This window comes from Pteropus medius, unplaced genomic scaffold (genome assembly GCF_902729225.1).
Source record: "Pteropus medius unplaced genomic scaffold, Ma_sr-lr_union100, whole genome shotgun sequence".
Lineage (NCBI taxonomy): Eukaryota > Metazoa > Chordata > Mammalia > Chiroptera > Pteropodidae > Pteropus > Pteropus medius.
The window spans coordinates 27,827,325-27,841,634 of NW_024350319.1; the positions used below are offsets into that span (position 1 = coordinate 27,827,325).

The 14,310-nt window shown below is 31.8% G+C and overlaps 1 protein-coding gene across 1 annotated transcript in view; it reads left to right on the forward strand.

Annotated features, from left to right (window-relative positions):
• Positions 1 to 14,310, forward strand: part of PTPRQ (protein tyrosine phosphatase receptor type Q) — a 165,476-nt gene that overhangs the window by 73,947 nt on the left and 77,219 nt on the right. Inside the window, exon 26 of the mRNA XM_039838923.1 lies at positions 12,739 to 13,062. Coding sequence (XP_039694857.1) covers positions 12,739 to 13,062 — 324 coding nt within the window. The remainder of the gene's footprint in view (positions 1 to 12,738; positions 13,063 to 14,310) is intronic.

Sequence of the window (14,310 nt, forward strand, 5' to 3'; positions counted from 1 at the left end):
CTTTTCAAAGTTTGGATCAACTTCCAACATTTTATCCTTTGCATTTTCAATGTTATGAAATATAACATTATTTCTTCATAATGTTCTCTAAAAGTTCCCTTAATATGATGGGGTTTTTTTTGTTGGCATTACTTCTTCTGGGACATTATCCTTCATCTTTTTCATTGCAACCACTTTTCTCATTTATGTCTATAAGTTTTGTTTTCACTAAGTTCCTTTGGCTGCATATCTAAAGTTTCTTAAATGGCAGCAATATCAATAGTTCTGTGGTTAGGTTTTAGTTCTAAAACAGCATTTATGTTTAATTCAAATTTCACTTTCAGCATTATCACTTTTGTTGCTTTATTGCCATCTTTGTTGGTCAAGATGTCACATGCACACGGACATGTAACATATCACATGAGGGATGAGGAGGCAATATAACTACCTGCTTTGCTGACTATGCATGAACTAAATAACAGATGCACAGTGACCAATCAATGATAGGCTTTAAAAGAGGTGACACGATTGGTTACAAATTATGATCTACATGTATGTATTTATGTAGCACTTTTGTCAAGAAAAGAGCTAGCAGTGAAGTTTACTTTATGCAAGTATTCATAGGTAATATATAATGGTAACAAATTTTAATCCCTGTTTTGGACAGATAGGTGTTGTTTAACCATAGAAACAGAAATTTAAGTATGTTAGAATGTGCAAAGTTAGGATTGTCCTATCTTCTTCTAGGAAATTTCTGTTCGAGTCTTAGCACATTTTTTATTGTTTTTCTTTTTAGTATTGAGTTATAAGAATTCTTATTTTATGTACTTATTTTTTATTAAATTTATTATGGTGACTTTTTAAAGTAAAATTATATGGTTTTCAAGTGTACAATTCAATAATGCATCATGTATATTGCATTGTGTATTCACCACCCAAAGTTAAATTTCCTTCCATATATATTTGACCCCTTTACCCATATCTACCTCCCTTACTCCCCTCATTTTTGGATACAAGTCCTTTAATAGATAGATGTGTAACTAATATTATCTCTCGGTCAACGACTTGATTTTCTATTTTTTTAACAAGCACATGATTTTACTTTTGATGAAATCTAAATTGTCAATTTGTGTCCACATTAGTACATTTTGTTTCCTAAGAAACATTATCTACTTCAAGATTAGGAAGAAATCCTGTGTTTTATTCTAGAAATTTTATAGTTTTAACTTTTACATTTATATCCATAATTCATCTCTAATTTTATGTGCATGTGTAATCTGAAGTATGATTTAAAGTTTTTTTCATATATCTATTCAATTTTTCCCAAACTATTCATTTAACAACTTCCCTTTCTTCCTTGAATTTCCTTGGTAGCTTAGTTCAACATCAATTGACCCTATGCACTTGAATGTATTAATGGAATATATTCTATTCCATTGATTTCTTTGTCTACCTTTGTGATGATACTATGCTGTGTTGATCACTGGAGCTTTAAAACTAATCTCGAAATCAGATAGTATAAATTTTGAAAACGTGTTCATTTTTAAGATCATTATGGCTGTTTTGGTTCTTTGCATTTTCATGGAAATTTTATGATGAGAATCACCTTGCTAACTTTCTAAAAAAACTGACATTTTTATTGGGATTACATTGAATCTATATGTGCATTTGGGGAGAATTGATATCTTAACAATATTAATTAATCTGATCAATAAAAATGGTGTATTTCTCTATTTTTTCTCAAATATCCTTCATTGGCTTTTTGTACTTTTCAGCAAATGAGTTTCTCATGCCTTTTGTTAATGTTATTTCTAGATATTTAATTTTTATGTTATTCAGAATATTATTTATGTTAAACAGAATTATTCTAATTTTAGTTACCAGTTGTTTGATGTAGAGTATAGAAATACAATTGATTTTGTATATCGATATTGTTTCCTACAACTGCAATTCACTTATTAGTCCTAAAAGTTTTTAAAAATGTAATCCTTTAGAATTTTCTATATTAAAAATACCATTTCATCTACAATTAACATTATTTTTATTTATTTTCTAAACTCTATGGATTTTTTTCCCCTTACCTTATTTCACTGGCTGGACTCTCTGATACTATATTAAATTGATGTGGTAAAAGCAGACGTTCTTGCAGTGTTCCTACTTTTAAGGAGAAACATCAGTCTTTCATCATTTTGTACAATGCTTGCTGTAGGATTTCTGTGGATGTCCGTGACCATATACTTTTTTCTCTTTTATTCGTTTACTATGGTAAATTACATGAATTTATTTTTGTTACATTCCTGGGACAGATTACACTTGTTCAGATGCATTATCATTTTATACATGGCTTGATAAGTGTTTATGAGTTTTATTAATTTTTCCAAAGAAACAACTTTTATCTGCTTTCTATTTCATTGACTCCTAATCCTTATTATTTCCTTTCTTCTGAACATTTTGGTTTTAATGTGCTCTTCTTTTTCTGTCTTCTTATATTGAAAATACGGATCATGGTTATTTTTGTCTTTGCTTTCTATCTTTTTTCCTTAGTTTTATTGAAGTATGATTAGTAAGTAAACATTGTATATACATTTAAGGTTTATATATATAATATATATGAATATATTTGTGAAATATATATGAATATATATGGAATATATATGAATATATATAGTGAAATGATTCCCCCAGTCAAGTTAATTAATCTGTCCATCACCTCACATATTTACCTTTGTGTGTGTGTGTGTGTGGTGAGAACATTTAAGATATACTTTCTTAGCAAATTTCAAGTATAATCTCCATGCTGTGTATTAGCTATCCAGAACTTATTCATATAGTTGAAAGTTTGTACCCTTTGACAAGCGTCCCACAATTTCCCCATCCCAGTCCCTGGCAACCATCACTCTACTCTGTCTCTATGAGTTCAACATTTTTAGATTTGACATATAGGTGAGATCGTGCAGACATCTTTCTGTGTCTGGCTTATTTCACTTTTAATGATTTTAAACCATTCTTCCTTTCAAATATAATAATTTATACCTATAAATTTCTTTTTAATAATGATATATCACAAATTTTGAATTTTTACTTTCAGATAAAATATTTTCTAATTTCTTTTGAAATTTCTTTGGGTCATTAAAATGTCCAACAATAATTGTTGATTGTCTATTTCTTCTTTCAATTCTTTCAGCATTTGTTCATGTATTTCAAAGTTTTTTTAATTAAACACATGCATATTTATGATTCTTATAACTTCTTAACTCACCCTTTAATCATTATAAACTGCCCTCTTTTATCTTTGGGAACACTCCTTATCTTAAAGGTTCTTTTGTCTAGTGTTAATATAGACACGCACTCTTTGGTTTACTGTTTGCGTTGTATATATTTTTCTATCCTTACTTTGAAATTACTTGTTTCATACTTAAACTGCGTCTGATAGACAGCAAGGTATGTCTCTTGTGGAGACATAATTGGATCTTTCATTTTTGTCTGACAATCTGTGGCTTTTAAATGGAGCATTTAATCTTTATATTTGAAGTCATTATTAATTTAGTTTAGTTTAGTTCTACTATTTGCTATTTGTTTTCAATTTATCCTATCTTTTTTAGTTCCTTTGTTCTTTCTTTTTTGCCTTTCAGTGGGTTGAGTAGTTTTAACTTTCTATTTTAATTCCTCTAATGTATTGCTAAACTTTCTTTTATTATTTTTAGCAATTGTTCAAGAGTTTACAATATGATTCCTTAGTTTGTCATATTTACTTAAATTAATATCGTAAAACTTCACATAAAATATATGAACTTACAGATGTACAGTTCCATAAATTTCATCATACTTTGTGCTGTTTTTGCCATACATTTGCCATCTATGTATTTTAAATATTATATATATGTATATTGTAAATCTCACAATTTATTGTATTATTTTTACTTACTGAGCCAGTAGACATTTAAATGAAGAAAAGACTGCATATCTTTTTCATCTAATTACTATTTTGGTGTTCTTCATTTATTCCAGTAGTTATAAGTTGCATCTAGTATCATTTCCTTTTCAGCTAAAGAACTTAGAATTTATTCTAGTGTAGGTATACTTGCATCAAATTCTCAGATTTCACTTATTTGAAAAACAGATTTATTTTGCTTCCATTTTGAAGGATATAAAATTCTAGGTTGATAGAGTCTCACCTCCCCCATCTCCAATATTTTTCACTTTGAAGATGTCATTCCTTTGTCTTCTAGTGTTCATTGTTTCTAATGAAATGTCAGCTGCCATTTATGTCATGAGTTCTTGTGTGCGAAATGTTATTTTTTTCCAACACTTTTCAAGATTTTTGTCTTTATATTTGCCTTAAGCAGTTTGACAATGATACGACTAGTATGGTTTTTGTTTCCTTTGTTTTGCTGTAGGTTTGTTTAGCTTTTGGTATTGGTAAATCAATATTTTTCCAAAATTTTAGAAATTTTTGGCCATTATTTTTTAAAATATTTTTCTGTCCTCTTTTATTCTATTCTTCTGGGATTCCAATTACACTTCTTAATATCATCCCCTAAGTGATTGAGACTTTATTAATTTTTTTTTCACTTTTTTATCTTTGTTCTTCAGATTAGAGTTCTATTTATATGTCATCAAGTTGATCGACTGTATTCTGGCATCTTTAATCTGGGTTAAACAAGTCTAATGAATTTTTCATTTCAGATATTGTACTTTTATTTATTTTTTTATATTTTTTCAATTATAGTTGACATACAATATTATATTATTTTCAGGTGTACAACACAGTAATTAGACATTTATATAACTTACAAAGCAATCACCCCAGTAAATTCAGTACCCATCTGATATTATACATAGGTATTACAATACACAATTTCTCAGTGCTATATTCTACATCCCTATGACTTTTTGTAACTACCAATTTGTACATCTTAATCCTCTCCCCCTTCACCCATCCACCTACCATCCCCAATCTGGCAACCATCAAAATGCTCTCTGTATCTATGAGCTTGTTTCTGTTGTTTGTTTGTTTGTATATCCTATTGTCTAGATTCTACATATAAGTGAAATCATATGACATTTGTCTTTCTCTGTAGCACAATACCCTCTAGGTCCATCCTTGATGCTGCAGATGGCAAGATTTTATTCTTTTTGATGGCTGAGTAAATATCCATTGTATATATGTACTACCTTTTTATCCTTATCTTGGCTACTGTAAATAATGCTGCAGTGAACATATGGATAAATATGTCCCTTTGAAGTAGTGTTTTGAGTTTATTTGGATAAATACTCAGAGGTGGAATTATTAGGTTTTTGTTTGTCTCTTGTTATAGCCTTTATTTTAAAGTCTATTTTGTCTGGCATAATTATTGCAACTCCAGCTTTGTTTGTTTGTTTGTTTCTATTTTTATAAAATATCTTTTTTGATCTTTTTGCTTTTACTCTGCATATGTCTTTTGATCTGAAGTAAGGCTGTTGTAGGCCGCATATGTCAGAGGTTTCTTTTCTTATTCATTCAGCCAAACTATATCTTTGGTTGGAACATTTTATCCATTTACATTTAAACTAATTGTTGCTAGATATGTAGTTATTGCTTTTTCATTGTTCATATTATTATTATTTTTCTTTTTCTTAAAAAAGTCCCTTTAACATTTCTTGTAATAGTGGTTTGTTGACGATGAACTCCTTCAGATATTTTTTGTTTGTTTGTATGGGAGGCTCTTTTTCCTTCAATTCTAACTAGTAGCTTTGCTGGGTAGAGTAATCTTGTTTTTAGGTTCTTGCTTTCCGTGAAATATTTTGAATACTTCATGCCAATCCCTTCTGGCCTGCAAAGTTTCTGTTGAGAAATCAGCTGAGTCTTATGGGAGCTTCCTTAGATAACCAACTGCTTTACTCCTGCTGCTTTTACGATTCTCTTTGTCTTTAACTTTGGCATTTTAATTATGATGTGTCTTGGTGTGGCCCTCTGGCTTCATCTTGATTTGAACTCCCTGAGCTTCTGGGGGTTGTATGTCTGTTTCCTTCACCAGGTTAGGGAAGTTTTCTGTCCTTACTTTTTTAATAGATTTTCAATTCCTTGCTCTTTTCTCTTTCTGGCACTCCTATGATAAGAATGTTGATATGTGCGATGTTGGCCTAGAAGCTCCTCAAACTCTCCTCAATTTTTTGGATTTTTTTCTTCCTTTTTCGATTGAGTGTTTCTGCTACCTTAATTTCCAAATTGCTGATTCAATACTCTGCTTCATCTAGTCTATTGCTGATTACCTGTAATGTATTTTTTTTTTTAAGTTATTGCTGTCTTCATTTCTGGCTGGTTCTTTTTTATGCTTTCCTCTCCATTTTTGTTTCCTATCTCTTTGTTGAAGTTCTCACTGAGATCACTGAGCATCCTTGTAACCAGTATTTTGAACTCTGCATCCAATAGATTGCTTGTCTCCATTTTGTTGTTATTTTTCTGGAGCTTTGTTCTGTTCTTTTATTTGGGACATGTTTCTTTGTCTCCTCATTTTGGCTGCCTCTCTGTGTTTGTTTCTATATGTTAAGTAGAGCTTCTATGTCTGGTCTTAGTACAGTGGCCTTATGTAGTAGGTGTTTTATGAGGCCCAAATGTGTAGTCTCCCTACTCACCTAAGCTAAATACATTGTATGTGTTCCTTGTGTGGGTTGCGTGCGCTCTCCTATTATAGTTAATCCTTGGTTGCTGTTGCACATCAGTGGGAGGGATTGATCCTTAGGCTGATTGAGTGCAAGGATGGCCATGACTGCAATGGAGGAGCGATTGTGCAGGGGCTGACCTTACAGAGCAAGATTAGCTTTAGCAGGGTTATGGTGCCTGCTGAGTCTGCCCTTTGGGTGTGTCATTTATGGAGGCAGCCAGGTGGTGCTCCAGGTTACTGTTTTCTAATAACTATCTATATGGAGGATCAGTCTTTTCTTTAAGTTTATACTTAACAATTAATCTGTTTTTCTCTATTGCCTAAAATAGTCATCTAAACTCATCTCTCAAATTTTTAATGCCTTTTAATAACACCATATTTGATGGCTCACTTTTTAAAATTGCTTCCTTAGACTTTCTTTTTCTCTTGTATACTTTTCAGCCCTTGACAAACATTTTGTTGCCCTTTATATATCTCTCCACATACTCAATCTTAAACATCTTTTTTTCCATACCTTTACTAATCCTAAATCGTTTCTTCACATTATAGCTCCCAGATCTTCTCCTTTGGCATCACCTATTTGTGCTGGTTTCTATTAGCTAACTTTTCATATGTGTACGAAAAGGAGCTGATGTCCTAAGACTTATAATTGTTCATACAACTCAATGTGAATGCCCAAGAAATGTTATTGATTAAATCAAGTTAATGCAAAATTTATATTGAGTATGCTGAAATTTTCTTTACAATGAACTTTACAGAAATTTTTATTTTTATATTGATCCATACTATGTTAGTGTTAGTAAACTGTACTCTTATTTGTGTATGCTTGGATCACATATTTGTAGTTTGTGTTTCTAAAAGGATTGTAGATTATTTAAAATTAGTAGAGATAAAAATATTCTTAATAAACTATGAGATTGTGTCAATACTTTGGTAAGTTTTATAAATGTAATTTATAAATATAAATTTTTAGACATCTATTTTACTTAAAAGAGAGTATATCTGTGCTTGAAGAGAAAAATATATAGTCATAAACAAAGAATTAAGGAAACTTTCTCTTCCATGTTAGCATATAACCAGGTCAGAGAGAAGTCGATTAAGTACCATCAGAATCCTATCATGAAAGCTGGCAACTTTTAATAATTGATATTCAGAAGTTTAGAGAATAATTACATTTTACACTCATTTTTATCCTCTAAATGGAATCTACTAGTCACTAAAACTGACATGCATTTAAACCTGTTACAGATTTCACTTATATAGATCTACAGACTTTCATTTCAGTCATGATGAAAGTATTTCACCGATAAGCATAATTTATGAATAAAAATGTAATTTACGGAATACCTTGGCAGTGAATGTTGATCACTTCATCACAGTTCGGTCATGTTTAGAAAATCTAAGCAAGCTGTGTGATTACTCCAGGAAACATGGAATGATGTGTTCAAATTAGTACCATCTGTGGATAGAAAAAGTCTGAGGTTTTTAGTCATTCTTAAAGAATGGAAATCTGATTCTCCATGCTAAAATGAGTGTAATCCTTTTTGTATCTGTAATTCAATAGGGTAGTTGCCTTGAAATAGTCTAGTTCAACACACAGATCATTAAAAGAGAAGATACTGGATATAAATGAGGGTTACTGCTGGTCATATATGAGTGACTCTGAGGTAGACCTGCATAAAAAGTTGTCTATGAGTTATACTACATATTTGGCCTCAGATAAGATTTATTTCTGATTCATCCTTCTAAATACATGTGGACAGAATTTTGTACCGCATGAAAACTAAAAGACTATTTTAATGAAACATAGTTTAATCACATAGTCAACACTTATTGAGTGCCCACATGTATCAGACACTGGGCATCTGTTCAAAGCCTTTCACTGTATCTGTCACATTGTTGCTACTCTTCCTTTAGCCAGGTTAGAAGTAACTTGGCATGGATCTTGTTTCTTTGTCAAGTTAAAGTACTATCCTGTTTAGACCTTTTCTTCTCTGTAGCACTCATTTGGAGAATACTTCAGTCTATGGACCAATATTAACCTGATGAAATTTTTACTGTGCAATGGAGTTTGCCATTAAAGTCTTCTTTTCTAAAATCTAAACATTGGATCAGGGGAGAAAGTTCTTTATAGAACCATGGGTATGTAGTCATCTCTCTTGCTGAAATAGGAAAAGAGTAGCCTCCTCTTCTCCAGTTCATTGGATACCTAATGCATCCCTTGTTCCTTCCATGTCTAGTTGCTTAGTAAACTCTACATAAGATAAATTGAAACATAGAAGGAATGATTGATGGCAGACTTAAAAGAAAGGGAAATGTCAAGGCCATACTTCCAGCCTCTCAAAGGGAAAGAGCAGTGTCTATAGCTTTAATGCAAATGAAAAGTCAATCTAAAACTTCTCAAATATTCTCATTGCACTTAAGATGAAACTAAAAATCTTGAATCTAGTCTTGAATCTAGTCTAGAAGGCTCAACATTGTCTGATTTTGGCCTACATCTCCAACTTCCTGTCGCCTATCCATCTCCCTGTGGACTCATCAGATTTCTTTAAGTGTTTCCAAAGCGCCACACTCTCTTCTCATTCTGAGTCATAACACATTCTGCTGTTTTTCATCTGGGAAGCTACATCTTATCTGGCAGGTCTCTGATTACATTATAATTTATCAGAAAAGCCTTTTCTGACCATCTAAATCAAGTTCCTGTTACACCCTCTTATTCATTTGTTCATACATTCAAAAAACATTTATAAAATACCTACTTTGTTCCAAGCATTAATCTAGACCTTCAGAGACAGAACCTAGTAGATATATGGACATTTGTGTATATATGTGTGTGTGTGTATACACACATACATACATACATATATGATATATAAAATATATAAATAAATATATTTTGAAGTGATTGTTCAATTTTTTTATTAAAATGAATGCAGATTAATACATTTCTAGATCTTTGGGATAAATTTTTGAGTGAAATAGAGATTGAAATAGGATTAGGCCTATTTGAGGTGGGTTTTCAGTATAGATCTAGGATTTCTAGGATGGTAGATATCATTTGAAAATAATGAAGGCTGTACAAACTAATAAGGCTATCTGGAAATAAATTTTAAATTAAATTTGTTTGGCTGAAAAACTGGGAGAAGTTGTGTGTACAGGGCCAGGAATCTTAGGGTACATCTGTCTACATAAAGGTCAGACATAAAAAAGCCATGTTGACCAAGATCATCTCTAAACTTCTTTCAAATTCTGATTCTGTGATCTACTGATTCATTTTCCTGTTCAATGAATTTAACTACCAAAATAGATCTAAAACTTTACTTCTTTCCTATTGCTACCACCTTGTTTCTTCTTCCCTGAACAAACCAAATGGTGTATGAATTAATCCCTTTTCCTTTTGTGTAATTACCAAAATGGACTTGACAAACTGTACTTCTGAACATCTTATTCTGATACCTTGATAACTTTCCATTGCCTGTCAAGGTATCTATAAGTCTCTGTGACACAGTCTATCCCCAGGCTATTGTGTAGCATTCCTGTTTGTTATTGCCAAACTTTACTCAAGCTGGAGTTGGATCTCGTTACCCTCTCTTCTAGAATCTCTACCTTTATAATCAGTGAAATTCCATCTTACATGTCACCTTTTCTCTTAGAACTTTTCCTAAACCCCCAAATCAGTCACATGTCTCTGCTTCGTGTTAGAATATTTTGGAAATATGTCTTATCTTCAAATGGTCTGAGTTCAGATTTAGTGTCTGGGGGATTTGAATAAATTAGGAAATTCTACTATTTAGCCAATTCTAAAATTTCTTTTTCTATAGAGGTAAGTTTTTCTTAAAAATAACTTTTAAATGTTTTTCTTCATAACTAAAGATAGAATAAGGAAGGTGTTCTAAGTAATGTATCAGGTGTTCTGTTTGTAATGTTACTTTAAAAGTTACTGTTTGGTTAAAGTAATAGTTGATGTTAAAATAGTATTTGAAAACAGTAATTGAATCTGGTCAATTGGATCTGATGGCTTTAGGTTATCCATTTGTTTTTCATTGCGTTAGACTATCTCTTCTCTTCCAGATTTAGGTAAATATATAAGCAATAGGTCTGTATATAATTTAGTAAAATTTAAGAGGAAATCCAACATTTTAACTTAAGTCTAGACCTTTCTATGAAACTTCAGACTCATGTATCCATATACTATTTGACATTTCCTTCCGGGTACCTGTTAGATATTCAGTTAACATGCTCAAAATAAATTCTTAGCCTTTCTCCCTAAAGCTTACTTCTTTCGTAATCATCTTCCTCTTGATTAATAGCAACTTCATCTTTGTTTGCTCAATCCAAAGACCTTAGAGCTTTCCTCTACTACTGTCTTTTTCTTACACCCCATATGTCACACATCAGCAAATCCTATCAGTTCTCCTTCAAATTAAATTCAGAATATGAATGCTTCCTTTCATTTCTGCTGCTGTAATTCTGGTCCAGACCATCATAATCTCTTGTGTTGACATTGCAATAGCCTACTAATTACTTTCCCTGTTTTCACCCCTGTCTCCTTCAGTCTATTCTCAACACAGTAACTAGAGTTATTCCATGAAAACATATGTTAGAGCCTGTCACTCCTCTGCTCAAATGAAAGTCATAACAATGTCCTACAATGTTGTATACAATCCAGCCTTCAGTGTTTTTTTTCTCAGACGTCGATTCGTACAAGCCACGCTGGCCTCCTTGTTATTTTTCAAATATACCAAGCATGGTTCCAATTTAGGGCCTTTAATAAAGGATTTTTCACTACTGGGAATGTTTTTCCCCAAGTATTCACATGGTTATTCCCCCACCTTCATCACGAACTTCATGTCTTCTAATCAGTGAGTCCTTCTCCAACTACTTAATTTTAAATTCCTGGAACAATCTCTCTCCTTCTTTCCTTCCTTAACACTGATCATCATCCAAAATTCTATATATAATACTTATTTATACTTTTATTGTATATAAACCTTCTGAATATAAATTACACAAGGGTAGGATTTTTGTCTGTTTTGTTCGTTGTATTCTTAGCATCCACAATAGTACTTGGCACGAATTGGGTGCTCATTTGATATTTATAAAATGTTGAATTATATGATAAGTTTAGGAATAAATTAGTTTTTTAACTATTTAATAATCATTTTATTTTTAAGTGTATCAACATATAGTTTTTATGAAATATGTAATTTTCATACAAGTCATTGTTATTCTAGCTCAGCCTTCTAAGCAAAAGCCCTTGCACATATATGGGAAAAGGCATGGTTGAAAAAGGTTCTCATATCACTTAGTTTATTGTTCTTTCATATTCCTAAGCATAGCATGCTTATATTTTTTGTCCAATAAATAGCTATTTCCTAAAAAAACAAGACATAACCCTATGTATCTTGAATCTCTAAAGAGGCTCAGAGCCTAGCACATGGTGTGCATATAGCAAAGCAGTGGTTAATATGAAATCTAGTAAGTGGCTCTAAATAGGATCGTGTGATTGTAGGTGATATATGATACCTTCATCTGTGTATTAATATTAATGTGCTGGATGATGTTCTACAAAGGGTTTCGCTAATTTTAAATGTATGCAAGATAAAAATAAACTACTTATATAAGTCATTAATTCATTTAATAATTTTATTTAAAATTATTTTTAATCAACATATACTGTAATAAGATTCACTTATATCTTTCTAGATATTTAAATATAAGAATGTCTTTCTTGAAACTGAATATTAAAAACTCAGACCATACCTAGGGAAGGACATAAGATTATATGAATGTTTAATTTTTTTGTACCATGCTTGTATATGAAGCCAAAGTTTGTTTATATAAGTAACTTATCAGTGAATTTGAAAGCAAAATTAGGAATAAAAAATAATCGCAATTGTTTTTGTCCTCTACCTCTTTGAATCGCTGGTCTCTGAGGCATTACCTTAAGGTTCTGCTCATTAAATATGGGGCTGTTAGCCTAAGGGCAGTTGTGATAAGGGATACTTATTATACCACTAGGTTCATAATAAATATTTTTAAATCCCATTTCTCTTATTTACAAAATGTTTGGTAATTCCAATTGTTTTTTTCAATTTTTCCCTTTAATTTTTAGTTCCCAGTGTTCCCACAAATATTACTTTTTCTAATGTTCAGTCAACTAGTGCAACATTGACGTGGGTGAGGCCTGACACTATCTTTGGCTACTTCCAAAATTACAAGATTACCACTCAACTTCGGGCTCAAAAATGCAGAGAATGGGAATCTGAAGAATGTGTTGAATATCAAAAAATTCAATATCTCTATGAAGCTGACCTAACTGAAGACACAGTATATGGATTAAAAAAATTTAGATGGTATAGATTCCAAGTGGCTGCCAGCACCAATGCAGGCTATGGCGATGCTTCAAGTTGGATATCTACACAAACCCTGCCTGGCTGTAAGTATTGTCCTGTATATGTGTATATATGTTTGCATTCAAGAAAGATCACTTTAATGCTTTTCCATAGAAATCACTCAAACCATTAGTAATTGCTCTTACAACTTAAGTTTTATATTTTAAAACTAATTGCCCTACTTGCTTATACAACTTCATTAACATTAATATTAAGTAAATAAATTACTTTTATTACTTTCTGAATATTGTCTACATAGAATTGTGATGGCTTCCATACAAAGCATATATGCTTACATATGCACACATATATATATACACACACACACATACACACACATACAATGATTTCTGTTTTATTTTATGTCTATGTTAATGATTTTTACTTAATTCCATTATGTTTAAAATCACTGAACATAGAAATTATTGAGTTAGTATACAAACTAACTCACATAGTAACATATTTACTTTTAATTTAATTGAATAACAATGAGAAATTCATCTTCTGTCATTATTAGGGCTTTTCTCAAACTTCCAGAGTTGCTGCAAGGTCCTGGAATCCTATATTATAACAAAGCATCACAGGCCTCTCTTGTGGTCTATTATTAGGGTAAACTGATTGCAGTCAAGAACCCTTTGCCCACATTTTTCCTTCATATCTGGAGGCTTTGCTGCTTTTAAGCCAGGCTTTACCTTTTCAGTGACTTCAGTCTTACGCACGCATATGCATGCGCGCCCATACCCATGCATACACACACACACACACAAATGTGCACTCATGAATAGCTCAGATGAATCTATCTTCCAGCAGATTTTCAGCTTCTTCTTTTCACTTATACAAAATTTGGAAGCAGAGAAAGACCAAGGGTCTGACTCCCAGCTTAAAATGAGGAAAAAGGGAAAAATAGAGAGAAGAAACACAAAATAATCTCAAAATTATTCTGCCATACATATTTTTCAGGACTTTTGCATTAAAAAAACAGCTGTTTAAATCTTTTACATAGAAACCACTAGGTGTAGGTAGAGATACTACTCTTGCAACTTTAGTTTTATATTTTAAAACTAACTTGTTACCAGACTTGCTTAGACATTATTAACTACAATTAAGCAAATATTTTTATTATTTATGCTTAACACTAGCTACATAAAATTGTAATGGCTTCCATGTAAAATAGATTACAAATGGATTCATGTAAGCCAGAGTTTTGAGGGACGGCTGCACTATCCTTAAAATGCCATTCCTTCCCCAAGCCCTCCAGAAAAAATTTCAGATCAGCCAGATGACCTGTTGCA